Source organism: Theropithecus gelada, chromosome 5 (assembly GCF_003255815.1).
Source record: "Theropithecus gelada isolate Dixy chromosome 5, Tgel_1.0, whole genome shotgun sequence".
NCBI classification, from domain to species: Eukaryota; Metazoa; Chordata; class Mammalia; order Primates; family Cercopithecidae; genus Theropithecus; species Theropithecus gelada.
Window position 1 is genome coordinate 96,314,221 of NC_037672.1, and position 15,118 is coordinate 96,329,338.

Consider the following 15,118-nt stretch of genomic DNA (forward strand, 5'->3'; position numbering starts at 1 on the left):
CACATGGAAGACACCACAAAAGAAGACATAATATAGAGACTGCCTTGCAATAAGAAGTACAAATTCCTTCTATAAAGATGGAGAAATAAAAGGACAAATCTAGTTGTCTAAAAGACAATTCACTGTACACATTTTATTTACAGTTTTGTACACTGTCTTAATATGAATGGGACTGCTTTTCTACTTGAGCCATTTTTAACCAAAGCAAAATAACCTAAGTAATACAAAGTGTTAAAATACAGCATAAAGATACAAAAACAGACATACTAATTCTAGTTAGGAATGTAATTATGATGTTACATTTTTTATAATCCACAATTATGTTTAGGAAATCACACAAACATAGATCACTGATTTGAATGAAATGCATAAATTTGTAGCAAAGCTTTGTAGTTACAAAAAACAAAAAAAATTACCAAAGAATGCACAAAATTAATGTTTATTCCACCTTTGTGTCATATTCCTGAATCCTTCACCAATGTTACATGAGGAAAAAAACAAAAGCAAAACAAATGAAAAACTGAAATCAGAATCACTAATATTATCAAGTAGGGAAACAAATAAATTAAAATCTAGCAGCCATCAGCAAGAGTACAGCAAAGACAATGCTGTAAAAAGAAACAAAGAAAATTGCTAGAAAACTGTATNAAAAAAAAAAAAAAAAAAAAAAAAAAAAATGAACACAGAAGTACAAGACAAAGGCGAATGAGACTTCTCTTATATCTTAGTAACATTTAGATGGAAATCAAATTTAAATGCAGTCCACTCTGCTTTTTGAAGAGGCTTTGGTTCAGCTCCCAAATCTCGATTGCTTGACGCAGTCTCCTATGAGAATACTCAGAAGGTGTCTTCTTAAACAACAAACCTATTTTTAGTGGTGGAGCCGCTCTTAGTAGCTGTGTCTGCGTGGGACTGATAACCAATCACTATCTTTGGAGGAAGTCCTAACCTTTCCTTGTATACCCTCCTAGAAGAAAAAAAAGAAGAAAAAAGTAGCCATTAATTTTTACTCATAAGAAGTAAATAAATTCAAAATTTTAGGGTTACTAGTCTTTGTATTAAAAAATATAGATGAGAGTACAATAGGAAATTAATTATACACCCTTTTCCTTTTAGCATAATTTACTTTTCATTTTTGCGATATTCTTGGATAATTACTTTAAAAATATTGAGAGCCAGTCGGGTTTATTATTACTAAATTACAGGAGCATTACTATATTATTATACTGTTATTTATTATGATACTATAATTATTACTAAATCAATAGTGAACAAAGCAAGGACAGTCCCTGAGCTCACTGTATTTATAGTCTAGTAAACACAAAATCACAAATACAAATGACGGACCTGTATTACATGCATACTTAAAACAGAAATCTGTATAACAAACATATTTATTTTCATTCTTTGATCTAAAATGCTACATTTCACGTCTGAACCCTAGCAAATATTGTATATTACTACACAAATTATATTTACCATACCTGTTATAAGACTGCACAAAAACTAAACACTTTGAGGGAGATTAAAATGAAACACTTCAAGGGAGAAAGTAATTTCTGCTTTACATACTAACTTTACAACCTAATTTTCAAGTAAGACATGACTCTATAGCAAGAATAAAATGGCACTTGTCATGAGTGCCAAAGAGTAAATACAAGGGCTGTAATAACAAGGAGATTCTAATCTCATCTACAAAATTAGAGAAGTCTTCCCCTTTAAATATCACAAGGTCAAAAGGATAATGTTAAGATAATGAGCACATCTGAAAGCTGAGAAATAAAAATCAGGCTGTGTGACTATGGCTCGTAAGTAAAGAGAATATGAGATAAAGCTGACAAGGTTTCAAAGAAAGATCACAGAAAACTTCATAGGTCACCTTAAAAATCTGAATCTTTAAGAAAAAATAGTAAAAATTGAAAAATAAGCAAAATCAAATAAAAATAAAGGAATAAACATACTAATGGAGTTAAATCCTCCAACATGATACTAGGATAGTTTTTTTAATACCTTCCAGATTTACTACCTTCCCACTAAAATAAGGCATTAAAAAGTAATTTTATGGTAACTAAAGTGATAATTATCAAATTTGCATTATAATACAATGCATTCCTTTCAATTATACTTAATTATTAAAAATACCAAAAGCCATGACCATTGAGTCATGCAAATTGGAAGGGTTAAAAAAAGAAAATCTTTGTTTGAAAATCTGAAGTCTTAATATAGACTCAAAGACATTTAATAGTGACAAAAATAAAAAACTTCCATAGGAAAAAAAATTCTTAATTAATCTAACTCTTGTTTTTAAAAAAAAAAAAAAAAAAAAAAAAGTAAGTCCTCCAAAATTAGGTTTTGATGCTGGCAGAAACATTAAAATAAGATGACAAATCAACTCCTTTCTCTTATGGAACCCCATATAGCATGAAATGTAGAAAATCCCTATACCTTTTGATCCAGAAATAAATTATGTTCACAGAGAAATTTACATGGCTGAGAGCAGTGGATCACACCTGAAATCCCAGCACTTTGGAAGGCTGAGGCAGGTGGATCACTTGAGCACAGGAGTTTGACACCAGTCTGGCCAACATGGCGAAACCCTGTCTCCACAAAAAATACTGTAGTGGCTCAGGCCTCTGGTCCCAGCTATTCAGGAGGCTGAGGCAAGAGAATCACTTGAACCCAAGAGGTGGAGGTTGCAGTGAGCCGAGATCACGATACTGCACCCCGGCCTGGGCAACGGAGTGTGACTCTGTCTCAAAAATTAATTTTAAAAAGAAAAATTAATAATATTTGAAAAATCACAAAGGGACAAACCAAACATTTTGTGACCACTGACTGACCAGCACTTAATTTTAACATAAAATTGTTAAGTCAATTTTTTTTTTTTTTTTTGGTGAGACGGTGTCTCACTCTGTCTCCCAGGCTGGAATGCAGTGGCCCAATCTTGGCTCACTGCAAGCTCCGCCTCCCAGGTTCACGCCATTCTCCTGCCTCAGCCTCCTGAGTAGCTGGGACTACAGGCACCCGCCACCATGCCCAGCTAAGGTTTTTTTTTGTATTTTCAGTAGAGACGAGGTTTCACCGTATTAGCCAGGATGGTCTTGATCTCCCAATCTCATCATCTGCCTGCCTTGGCCTCCCAAAGTGCTGGGATTACAGGTATGAGCCACGGCGCCCGGCGTCAAATATTACTAATATAATTGAGGTAAAAAGAAATCCTAGTTAGAAATGCCAGCTGGTTTAGCATGGTGGCTCATGCCTGTAATCTCAGCACTTTGAAAGGCTGAGGTGGTTTGATCAAGTCCAGGAGTTCACAACCAGTCTCGGCAACATGGCAAAACCTCTTCTCTACAAAAAAAATACAAGAGAATAGCCAGGTGTGGTTGTACACACCTGAGTTCCAGCTAATTGGGTGGCTGAGGTGGGAGGATCACCTGAGCCCAGGAGGTTGAGGCTGCAGTGAGCCGTGACTGCACCACTGCACTCTTGCCTAAATAACACAGTGAGACCCTGCTTCAAAAAAAAAAAAAAAAAAAGCCATTTTTGCAAAGAATAAAATTTACAAAAAAAGGTTTAATAAAACCCTACATGTGGGTTTTAAACATCGAACAAAAGCCAAAGTATGTTAAATTTTAATGAAAATTATATGTAGTAAACACACATGCTTTAAATATACATACACTATTTGCCAATAATCACTGAATTATTTATTATGAGCATACATTAGCTCTTTTCAAAGTAGTACTTTTTTTCAAACAGCACTTTCAAAGTAGGAAATAATACATTCTCATTTGTGAATGAATAAAAAATGCTACATGCCAAAGCAGAGCGTTCTAGTGGTTATATACTTCACTGCTAAGAAAAAGCAATTTTACAGAAATAAAAAACATGAACAAGGCCAGGCGCAATGGCCCATGCCTGTAATGCCAGCACTTTGGGAGGCCGAGGTGGATGGATCACTTGAGGCCAAGAGTTAAAAGACCAGCCTGGCCAACATGGCAAAACCTGGTCTCTACTAAAAATACAAAAATTACCTGAGCATGGTGGCACGTGCCTGTATTCTCAGCTACTTGGGAGGCTGAGACATAAGAATCACTTGAACCCGGGAGTCAGCGGTTGCAGTGAGCCTAGATCATGCCACTGTACTACACCCTGGACAACAGAGTGAGACTCTGTCTCTAAATATATAAATAGCTGTGAAAAAACCCTCCAAAACATCTATATCGATATCTATATAAATCTATATAGATATAGATTAGATATATATGAACAAGATGTTGTGCACCAATTGAGCCGTTCAAAATTATAAGTGTTCCCGAAAACAATACAAGGAAAACAGGATCTACAAACAAAGTATTTCTAAAGCTACAAATAAAGTAACTTCTGGTTTTAGCCATCCTAATATTGTAAAATAAGTATGCAAAGAGCAAAACTTACCCTATATGTGTAACAGCTTCTCTGTTTTCACATTCAGTAGTCCATATTGCTATCTTATCACCTTTAGCTCTAACATTAACAACAGCGCCACATACATCATCACTGTAGTCATCAAAAGATTCTCCAATAAGGCACAGCAGCTTAAAAGAAAATCCCAAATTACGTTTAATAGATTATAAACAAGCTTATTACACTGCAAATTTCTCTTCTATATTTGTGTAGATAACTAAAGACAATTTTTAAATCTAGTTAATTTTTTAAATGTGTAAATTTTATTTGCATATATAGATCTATCCTGACTCTTAAATACTCATTCATTTATTTACTATCAAATCATTAACAGTTGTCTTCACCTTTTTCAGGAAATTTGGCAGTTAATATCGTGGCAGATATAAAAGCTGATTTTATTAATATTCATTTGCTCTGCTGCTGCTTATATTTACGAGCAAACAAATATTAATAGAATAACAAAAATAGCTATTCATGGTTAATTTCTTCTTGTTCTTATTTTTTCTGAGTATTTGTTAATGGTTTGGTTTTTTGTTGTTGTTTTTTGAGACAGCGTCTTGCTCTGTTACCCTGGCTGGAGTGCAATGGGACCATCACAGCTCACTGCAGCCTCAACCTCCTGGGCTCAAATGATCCTCCCACCTCAGCCTCTTGAGTAGCTGGGCATACACACAGGGACATGTCACCATACCCAGTAAATTTTTGTATTTTTTATAGAGACAGGGTTTTGCCACGTTGCCCAAGTTGGTCTTGAACTCCTGAGTTTAAGTGAAATGCCTGCCTTGGCCTCCTGAAGTGTTGAGATTTCAGGTGTGAGCCCAGCCCTAACGGGTTTCTTAATTGTGGTAAAACACAAATAACATAAAATTTACCATTTTAACCACTTTTAAGTGTACAGTTCAGTGGCGTTAAGTACATTCAACATTGTTGTACAACCATCACTACTACCATCCATCTCCAGAACATTTTTTTTAACTGAAAAATGGAAATATCCTGACTTTTTAATGTGGAATTCCAAAATGATATTTGCTGATGATCTTCGCCCTCAAAAACAGAATTTTCTTCTTAAAAAGTCATTCATTCATTAGCTGTGTGTGCTGGCATGCACCTGTAGTCACAGCTACTTGAGAGGCTAAGGCAGGATGACTGCTTGAACCCAGGAGGCTACAGTGAGCTATGATGGTCCCACTACACTCTAGCCTGGGCAACAGAGCAAGACCCTGTCTCTAAAAAAACAATAGTCACTTATTCAAATATTTAAAGTGATTAACTCAACAAGTGCTAACTATAAACCAGGCACAGTTTCAAGTGCTAGGGATACAAAAGAGACTACAAACCCCGCTACTATAAGCTTGGGGTTTGGAACCTCTGTCGACAGAAAATGCCTATTATCTCATATTTAATTTGTCTTGTAAAGCCAAAAGTTCCAGTTAATATCACAACATGTAGGTTGAATGGTAGTACACAACAATTTTATTGTTTGCTTCACTGATCTAAAAAGTTTAGTGGGACAGGCACAGTGACTCACACCTGTAATTCCAGCACTCTGGGAGGCTGAATGGGAGGATCACTTGAGGCCAGGAGTTTGAGACCAACCTAGGCAACACAGCAAGATCCCACCTCTAGGAAAAAATTTAGAAAATTAGCTTGCCATTGTGGCATGCACCTGTAGTTCCAGCTACTTAAGAGGCTGAAGTGGGAGGATCACTTGAACCCAGAGGGTGAGGCTGAAGTGAGCCATATAAATAAATATCTGCACTCCAGCCTGGGCAACAGAGCAAGACCCTTACTCTAAAAACATAAATATTTAAAAGTTTAGTATACATATAGCAATGCTGTAAGAGGGTTGCAAAAACTTCAATCATATAAAATGTAAGGTTCTATAATTTCGAAGTTAATGAAATGACCACAGTGAGCTTATTGTGGTGAGAGTCACACTGCCAATCACTTAAAATATCTGACTTACAATGTGGTAGGATGTTTCACTGTACTACAAACAGGAGTCACATGACAGAATGAAAACAATTACTGACCCTGATTTTCTAGTGTTGGGCATCCTTCTCTTAAATTAAGTAACAAATGTAAAACATAACATATCTTAAGTTTCAGTATTCCCAAACTACCTCTAAAACTGCTTTATACTTTTAAAACCTTACTGTCTCTAGCCAAAAGCGATCAAGGTCACTTCGTCTCTGCTGTTTGTTCAATGTAATTAGCCATCGTCCTCCCCGTTTGTTTTTCTCATCTTCCCACATAGGCTCAATACCATCCTACAGGGTTAGAAGACAACAGTATTACACAATATTGTTACCTTGACTTTGAGAGATAATCATTAAAAACAGTAAGCAACAACACTGTCAACTTCTTACTTTATTGCCCATAAAACTGCCACTGATGCAGTTTTTAAAAAGTGCATAAGACTTAAAGCCAGAAGCATGACATTGCAGAATTAGAGTCCTGACTTTGTCACTTATTAGCTATCAAATCTTGAGTTTCACTTAATTTGAAGGTTCTTAAACTTTCTGAGTAGCAAACATGTTTTAGAAGCTCTGTACATTTCTATACCTAGAAAATACATGCAAAAACTATGCAGTTTCAGTTAATGAATGTCCCGTCCCCCTACCACCTGACAAAGCCCAATAATAAGTATTCCAAGGACCCATGCTCCTAAGGTTAAGAATGCTTGATAAACTTAGTCTGCTCAAATATATAAAGGAGTAGACTGGAAAATCAAAGCTCTCATCAAAATCAATCTCAGTATGTGCCCACAGAATAACTCACTCTCAATTTTTATAAACAAATAGAGTAAGATATATTGATACTAAAGCATACTACAGCCAATTCAATTATCAGCCTGTTCTTCACACTATCAAGTACTCCTAAGTTTATGGCAAGATTTCTTAATGAATACCAAATGGCCCAGTCCTATAATAAATATATAAAATCACCAATTAAGCATACCTTAAAAAGTGAGTAGTCACAGCCAGGCATTAAATTACTAGACAACTGGATATGGTTGTACAGACTAGGTAAAAGAAAGTAACAATTAAAAACACAGAACATGTAATATAGAGTTCAGGTGCTTACATATATATACATTTAGAACATATGATGAAAATAAACAGATAAAAGTTCATGTTTACTTGTTTCTAAGGAGTCAATTTCTAATATGGACAAAACAGATCTTAAAAGCAGTTAAATAATCAACTTTAGATGAAAGGTGTAATTTTCAAAAAATTTCTAGTGACTGCTCTGACAAAAATATATTTTATATGTTAGTTAACTCAGTGCATACATATGTATATATATAAGAAACTGAGAAGAGAGGTATAAGGTGGCTTTAAGTAGATGAAGTAATTTCTGAAGTTAATCAACAGTTTTTTCACAAACATAAAAAAAAAAACAGAAGAAAAGATGAACTTCCTGACCACCAGGATTGCATGACTGAAACAGTTGATTATTATCCTCGAGGGTATCCAAGAGTAAAATAGATCAATGGTTCCCAAACACCACAAACTGTCACTGGTTAGTCAACATAATAATCATTTTAAAAATGATTTTAGAAAAATAAATAAATAAATAAATAAATAAATATAGTTCCAAGCCCTACCTCTTGGGATTATAATCACCTAAATATGAGATAGAACCCTGCAGTCTGTATTTCTAAACTATTTCCCAAGTATCAAAATAGCAGAATAACATTTGCAATGACTTAGTTGCTTGCCTGAAGGCAGGAGGCTTAGACCATTTGATCTCCTGTAGTCTTGTACAGCAAAATTGATTAAAAAATTGGCAACTCTTAAGAATCTTTTGCCTGTCTCCAATATTAGATGGCAGAAATAATGAACTTAGCTGTGTCTACAGACCATGGATGATTCTATTATCCTTAGTCTGGTTCTCCTGGTGCTATATTAACCCCGTCTAGGAATATTTCAGGAAAAGATTTAAGGGCCGGGTGCAGTGGCTCACACCTGTAATCCCAGCACTTTGGGAGGCTGGGGCAGGCGGATCACGGGGTCAGGAGTTCCAGACCAGCCTGACCAACATGATGAAACCCTGTCTCTACTAAAAATACAAAAATTAACCGGGCGTGATGGCATGCGCCTGTAATCCCAGCTACCCGGGAGGCTGAGGCAGAAAAATCGCTTGAACCCGGGAGGTGGAGGTTGCAGTGAGCCGAGATTGCCCCATTGCACTCCAGCCTGGTGACAGAGCTAGACTCCATCTCAAAAAAAAAAAAAAAAAAAAAAAGATTTAAGACAGAAGTTGGCATTCTTTAAATGAAATTCCATAGTATAACACACAAATAATAGTTTAGGTGAGACAACCTAAGATCACATAAGGTTTGTGAGTCACTACACCTCATGGTAACTCCCAACTACATCATCTATGACAGCCTCCCCTAGGCAACAAAAAAAGCCTGCATACTAAGTGACTATAAAATTAGCACTACTAATTTCATAAAATAAATGGATATTGTGGGAACGAACTTCAATAAAATATTTTTCTTTTTGCTGCCTCCTTTCTCTTCCGTGGTGCTCAAAGGTCTCTCAAGTCAGTCCATAATGAGAATTTATAATGGCACACCTAAACAGAATCCTAAGACTATGCAGTCTGGATAAATACAGAGGGACTCAATGGTTATTTGTAATAAATTTGCTAGAAAAGCCAGAAATTAGGAAGTGGCCCACACATTTACAGAAAATTGAAAAATCCTTCATATCTCTAAATTATGGTATAAAAATCTACTATGCAATGACACTGACTACACATAACTGAAGTGTGGAGGCACTGTTCTAATTGGTACAATTACGTAAACTGGTAAAAGCCAAACAAACTAGATAAATGCAAATCTGACTGGGGAATGTGGCTCAAGGCTTCCTTTTCCTCTCTAGGAGAATGAAGAGCTTTTTTTGGTGCAGAAGAGTTATTTAAGAGTTCTGAATAAACACAATTAGAGAAGAAAAACTACTTGATGTTTTGATGATGGGCAAAGAATAACCCTAGTTTAACTAGACAACTAGACACTTATAAATTATTAGGCCTTAAATGTAGTTACTATTAAGTGTAATGCTTTTAATAAAAAATAAATACTCTCAAAGTTTACTCTCAAATGAATGTTCTCAAATACTCTCAAAGTTTATAGTTTTAACTGTATGCTTTGCTTTTTTCAGCAACACAAATGAATACAAAATACCTATTAGAAGTCAAGCACTGGAAATACAGACAAAAATGTCTCTGCTGTTGAAGATGTATGTATATATGTATAAATTTTATACCACAATCTATTCCTTTGTATGAGCAGAATATCTTGAGGGAGTTACATTAAAACATAAGAGTAGCATCACTAATTCAGCATGTATATGATCCTAAAAAAAGATGTACAAGTTAGAATATTTAAATAACTGCTAGGTAATTTAAAGCACTTATTAAAAAGTTTTGCCTTTCAGGGTCTCACATAGTACCTCCCTACTCATTCTCCAAGTAAATTTGACACACTGGATTAACTTTGTTTTTAAGAGAATCAATAATCAAAACTTCTTGAAATAGACTTTACAATTTTTAATTTTATTTATTTTATAGAGAAACAGGGACTCATGTTGACCAGGCTGGTCTTGAACTCCTGGCCGCAAGTGATCTTCCTGCCTCAGTATCACAAAGTATTAGTATTACAGGCATGAGTCACTGAGCCCAGCCTTAAATTTTGTTTTGAGGTCATGCAAAAGTTGATGATCCCAATTCTTAACTTTCTGCTTATACAGAAACAAAATTTCAAAAATATTTCAACTATTCTTCTTGAGGTTGATCAAAGTATAATGAAATGAATAAAGTATCATGATAGATACTGGCATTCCCTTGACAAACTCTGAATTCTGAACACTTCAACCTTTGATATCGTAAAATCTCTGGTACAGGAAATTCCAGATGTTGCACTGAAAACAGTTTGCAGAAATGAGAACCCAACAATGCACTGGAATACCCAGTTATGAGGCAAATTTACCTTGGCAACCAAGAGAGGAACAAGTTGCAACTAGTTGTCAAAAGTTCTAAGGGCAATAAAGGATTCTTGAGCTAAGGATATCTCAGGACAAGAAACAGAATAATCAGGGCTAAGGGATGACAAGATTGAAGCTTTGTAAAACTAACAAAGCATAATCACCAGTTCAAACTTTTGTGAGGAGATAAAAAAATAGACGAACATTCATTAACTGTTTACCTCACACTTCATTTTGTGAATTGGACTTAAAAATAAACTACACAACTAATAAAAAAACCAACATACTAAAACAAATGGTTACTTACGCCCAAAAGTCTTCAACAGTATCAAACTTAGAGATCAGCCGCAGGTTTGCTTGCCAAGTTTTGCTTTTATCATTTTTAAAAAACCAGAGTGCCCATCTAAAAATAAAAAGTCAATGTCAAAAAATGGTAGCTGCATCCCCATGTTAAAAGCAACATTATTCACAACAGTCAGAAGGTAGAAGCAACCCAACTGTTCATCAACAGATGAATGAAAAATGTACATATATACACCATGGAATACTAAAAAGCCCTGATGAAGGAAATTCTAACACTTGATAAAACATGAGGGGAAGCTAAGGACATTAAGTGAATAAGCCAGCCTCTCTCCAAAAAAAAGATAAATACTATATGATTCCACTTTTATGAGGGATAAGAGGTCAAATTCACAGAAACAAAAAGAATGGTGATTGCCACTAACCAAGGAGAAGGGAGTTTAGGGTTACAGAGTTTACAGAGTTTTGGAAGATGAACAAGAGTTCTGGAGATTAGTTGTACAATAATTGGTTGCAGAAAGTACTTAACATTAATTGAACTGTACACTTACAAATAGTTAACACAGTAAATTTTATGTTTACCACAAAAATTTAGGAAAAAAAAGTAAAATGCTGGTTTGTTATTACAGTGGCAAATAATGAGAGTTCTCCATTTCTTTCATTTAAAAAATATGTATTTTATGTCTACTACATAACAGATTCTCTGCTATACCTAGGGACCCAAGACACACTGAAACTCATCACTCAATGGAATTCATAGAGATGAGGCAGAGAGACAACTACAGTGTGCTAAGTGCTATGACAGAGATAAGCAAGCACAATTATTTAAGAAAAACACGGCAGAGCTGGGCGCGGGTGGCTCACACCTGTAATCCCAGCACTTTGGGAGGCTGAAGTGGGTGAATCACCTAAGGTTGGGAGTTCAAGACCAGCCTGACCAACATGGAGAAACCCTGTCTCGACGAAAAATACAACTAGCCAGGCATGGTGGTACATGCCTGTAATCCCAGCTACCTGGGAGGCTCAGGCAGGAGGCTGTGGTGAGCTGAGATCGCGCCACTGCACTCCAGCCTGGGCACCAGGAGTGAAACTCCATTACAAAAAAAAAAAAAACCACAGCAGAAACACTTAAACTATAAAAGAAGGCAAGGGGCCAGGCACGGTGGCTCAAACTGGTAATCCCAACACTTTGGGAGGCTGAGGTGGGTGGATCACGTGAGGTCAGAAGTTCGAGACCAGCCGAGCCAACATGGTGAAACCTGGTCTCCACTAAAAATACAAAAAAAATTTAGCCAGGCATTGTGGTATATGCCTGTAATTCCAGCTACTCATGAAGCTGAGGCACAAGAATCACTTGAATTCAAGAAGCAGAGGTTGCCATGAGTCGAGGTTGTGCCACAGCACTCCAGCCAGGGCAACAGAGGGAAACTGTCTCCAAAAAAAAAAAAAAAAAAAGAAGGCAAGAAACAGGATGGCTGATATTTCTCAGAGGAACAAATTAGCCAAGAAGAAACGAGAGTGCCAGGAGTGGGGAAACTATTAAATGTGACTCTATATTTAATCAAACACCTAACTGGGAAAATAATAAAGATTGAGTAATGCTGCACAGATATGTACTGAAACAACGTATACTAGTTTTAATATATCTGTAGATACTTCTCTTAAAATAGTTTTATTCCTACATAATACATAATAGCTTATATATACCTAACATTATATATAGAGGCATACCTTGGATATATTGTGAGTTCAGTTCTAGATCATCATAATAAAGTGAGTATCACAATAAAGGAACTATCTTTATGGAGAGTCACACAAATTTTTTGGTTTCCCAGTGCATATAAAAGTTATGTTTACACTACACTATAGTCTACATTATGTCTGAAATAGCATTATGTCTAAAAAACAAAAAGTACATACCTTAATTAAAAATTCTATTGCTAAAAATGCTAATGATCATCTGAGCCTACAGAGAGTGGTAATCTTCTTGCTGATGGAGGGTCTTCCCTTGTTGATTGCTGCTGACTGATCAGAGTAGTGATTGCTGAAGATTGGGGTGGCTGTGGCAATTTCTTAAGACAACAATGAAGTTTGTCACACTGATTGACTTCATTTCACAAAAGATTTCTCTGTAGCATGCAATGTTGTTTGTAAGCATTTTACACAGTAGAATTTCTTTCAAAATTGGAGTCAATCCTCCCAAACCCCGCAGTTGCTTTATCAATTCGGTTTACGTAATATTCTAAATCCTTTGTTGTCATTTCAACAATGTTCACAGCATCTTCACCAGGAATAGATTCCATCTCAAAAAACCTTTTTTTCTGCTCACCCATAAGAAGCAACTCCTTATCCATTCAAGTTTTCTCATGAGACTGCAGCAATTCAGTAACATCTTCAGGCTCCATTTCTTACTGTACATCTCTCACTCTCTGCACCACATCCACAGTGACTTCTTTGAACCCTTCAAAGTCATCAATACAGGCTGGAATAAGTCTTGTTCATGCTGATGTTCTGACCTTCCATGAATCATGAATGTTCTTAATGACATTCAGAATGCTGAATCCTTTTGGAAGTTTTTCAATTTACTTTGTTCAAATCCATCAAAGTCATCACTATCTACAGCATGTATAGCCTTATGAAATATAGTTCTTTTTAATAAATAATAAGGCTTGAAAGTCAAAATTCCTCTTTGCTGCTCCACAGGCTGCAGAAAGTACGCTGTGTTAAGAGGCATGAAAACAATTCATCTCCGTCAGAGCTCTTGGGTGACTAGGTGCATCATCAATGAGCAGTGATATTTTGAAAGGAAACTTTTTTCTGGGCAGTAGGTTTCAACAGTAGGCTTAAAGTATTCAGTAAACCATGCTATAAATCGATGCACTGTCATCCAGGCTTTGCTGCTCCATTTCCAGAGCATGGGCAGAATGGATTTAGCATCATTCTTAAGGATTCTTAGGATTTTGGGAATAGCAAATGAGCACTGGCTTCAACTTAAAAGTCATCAGCTGCAAGATCCCCTAACAAGAATCAGCCTGTCCTTTGTAGTTTGAAGCTAGGCACTGACTTCTCTCTAGCTAGCAAAGTCCTAGATGGCATCTTCTTCCAGTAGAAGGTTGTTTTGTTTACACTGAAAATCTGTTTTTAGTGTAAACTTCCTTCATCAATTACCTTAGCTAGATCTGGATAATTTGCTGCAATCTCTACATCAGCCCTCGCTGCTTCACCTTGTACTTTTATGGGGGTGACTTCTTTCCTTAAATCTTATAACTGACCTCTGTTAGCTTTCAACTTTTATTCTGCAGCATCCCCACCTCTCTCAGCCTTCATAACGTTGAACAGAGTTAGGGCCTTGCTATGGATTAAGGGAATGTTGTAGCTGGTTTTATTTACTACCCAAACCACTTGAACTTTCTCCGCATCAGCAATGAGGCTGTTTTGTTTTCTTATCATTCACATGTTTGCTGGAGCAGAACTTTTGATTTCCTTCAAGAATTTTTCCTTTGCTTTTACAACCTGGCTAACTTATTTGGTGCATGAGGCCTAGCTTTTGGCTTGTGTTGGCTTTTGACATGTCTTCCTCGTAAGCGTAATCATTTCTAGCTTTTGATTTAAAGTGAGAGACATGCAACTCTTCCTTTCACTGTAACATGTAGGGGCCATTGTAGGGCTATTAATTGGCTTAATTTCAATATTGTTGTGTCTCAGGGAATAGGTAGACCCAAGGACAAGGAGATGGGAATGGCCAGTCAGTGGAGCATTCAGAACACATACAACATTTATCAATTAAGTTGGCCGTCTTATATGGCCAATATTCATGGCACCCCAAAACAGTTACAATAGCAACATCAAAGATCACCGATCACAGATCATAACAGATACAATAAAGTCTGAAATACCGTGAGAATTATCAAAATGTGACAGAGACACCAAGTGAGCACATGCCATTGGAAACATGACATTAACAGAACTGCCTGACACAGGATTTCCACAAACCCTCAATTTATAGAAAAGGCATGATTTGTGACGCACAGTAAAATGAGGTATGCCTGTATAATATTTTCTCTAATGCCTTGAAGATAAACTCGTGGAACATTAAAGTTACACTTTATCCCAAGATGATTGCCAAGATCATTCTCCTTTAGAAGAATTAAACTGAATATTCTGATTACAATACCAAAGGAAAGTCAAAGGGAAATTTCATTTTCTCATCAACACAAATGTTGTCTGAAGAGCCTTCCAAATTGAATATATATTTCATAATCCCATAATTAATACTCAGTAACCTCACCTAGACAGAAAAATGAGATGCATTTCAACATGTACTTGATAATTTGTCAGCAACTGCCACCCCATTATCAATAAAAAAGAAAAAGAAA

At 36.1% G+C, this 15,118-nt stretch overlaps 1 protein-coding gene across 3 annotated transcripts in view; it reads right to left on the minus strand.

Annotated features, from left to right (window-relative positions):
- Positions 1 to 656: 656 nt before the first annotated feature.
- EIF4E (eukaryotic translation initiation factor 4E) overlaps positions 657 to 15,118 on the minus strand; it is a 49,608-nt gene continuing 35,146 nt past the window's right edge. For 2 of the 3 annotated variants that reach the window (XM_025384998.1, XM_025384999.1), the window contains exons 3-7: positions 10,750 to 10,845; positions 7,408 to 7,471; positions 6,603 to 6,716; positions 4,438 to 4,577; positions 657 to 967 (exon numbers count right to left, since the gene is read on the minus strand). In XM_025384998.1, the coding sequence (XP_025240783.1) occupies positions 853 to 967; positions 4,438 to 4,577; positions 6,603 to 6,716; positions 7,408 to 7,471; positions 10,750 to 10,845 (529 nt within the window). In that variant the 3' untranslated portion in view covers positions 657 to 852. The remainder of the gene's footprint in view (positions 968 to 4,437; positions 4,578 to 6,602; positions 6,717 to 7,407; positions 7,472 to 10,749; positions 10,846 to 15,118) is intronic. The other variant, XM_025385000.1, reaches the window with a different exon arrangement.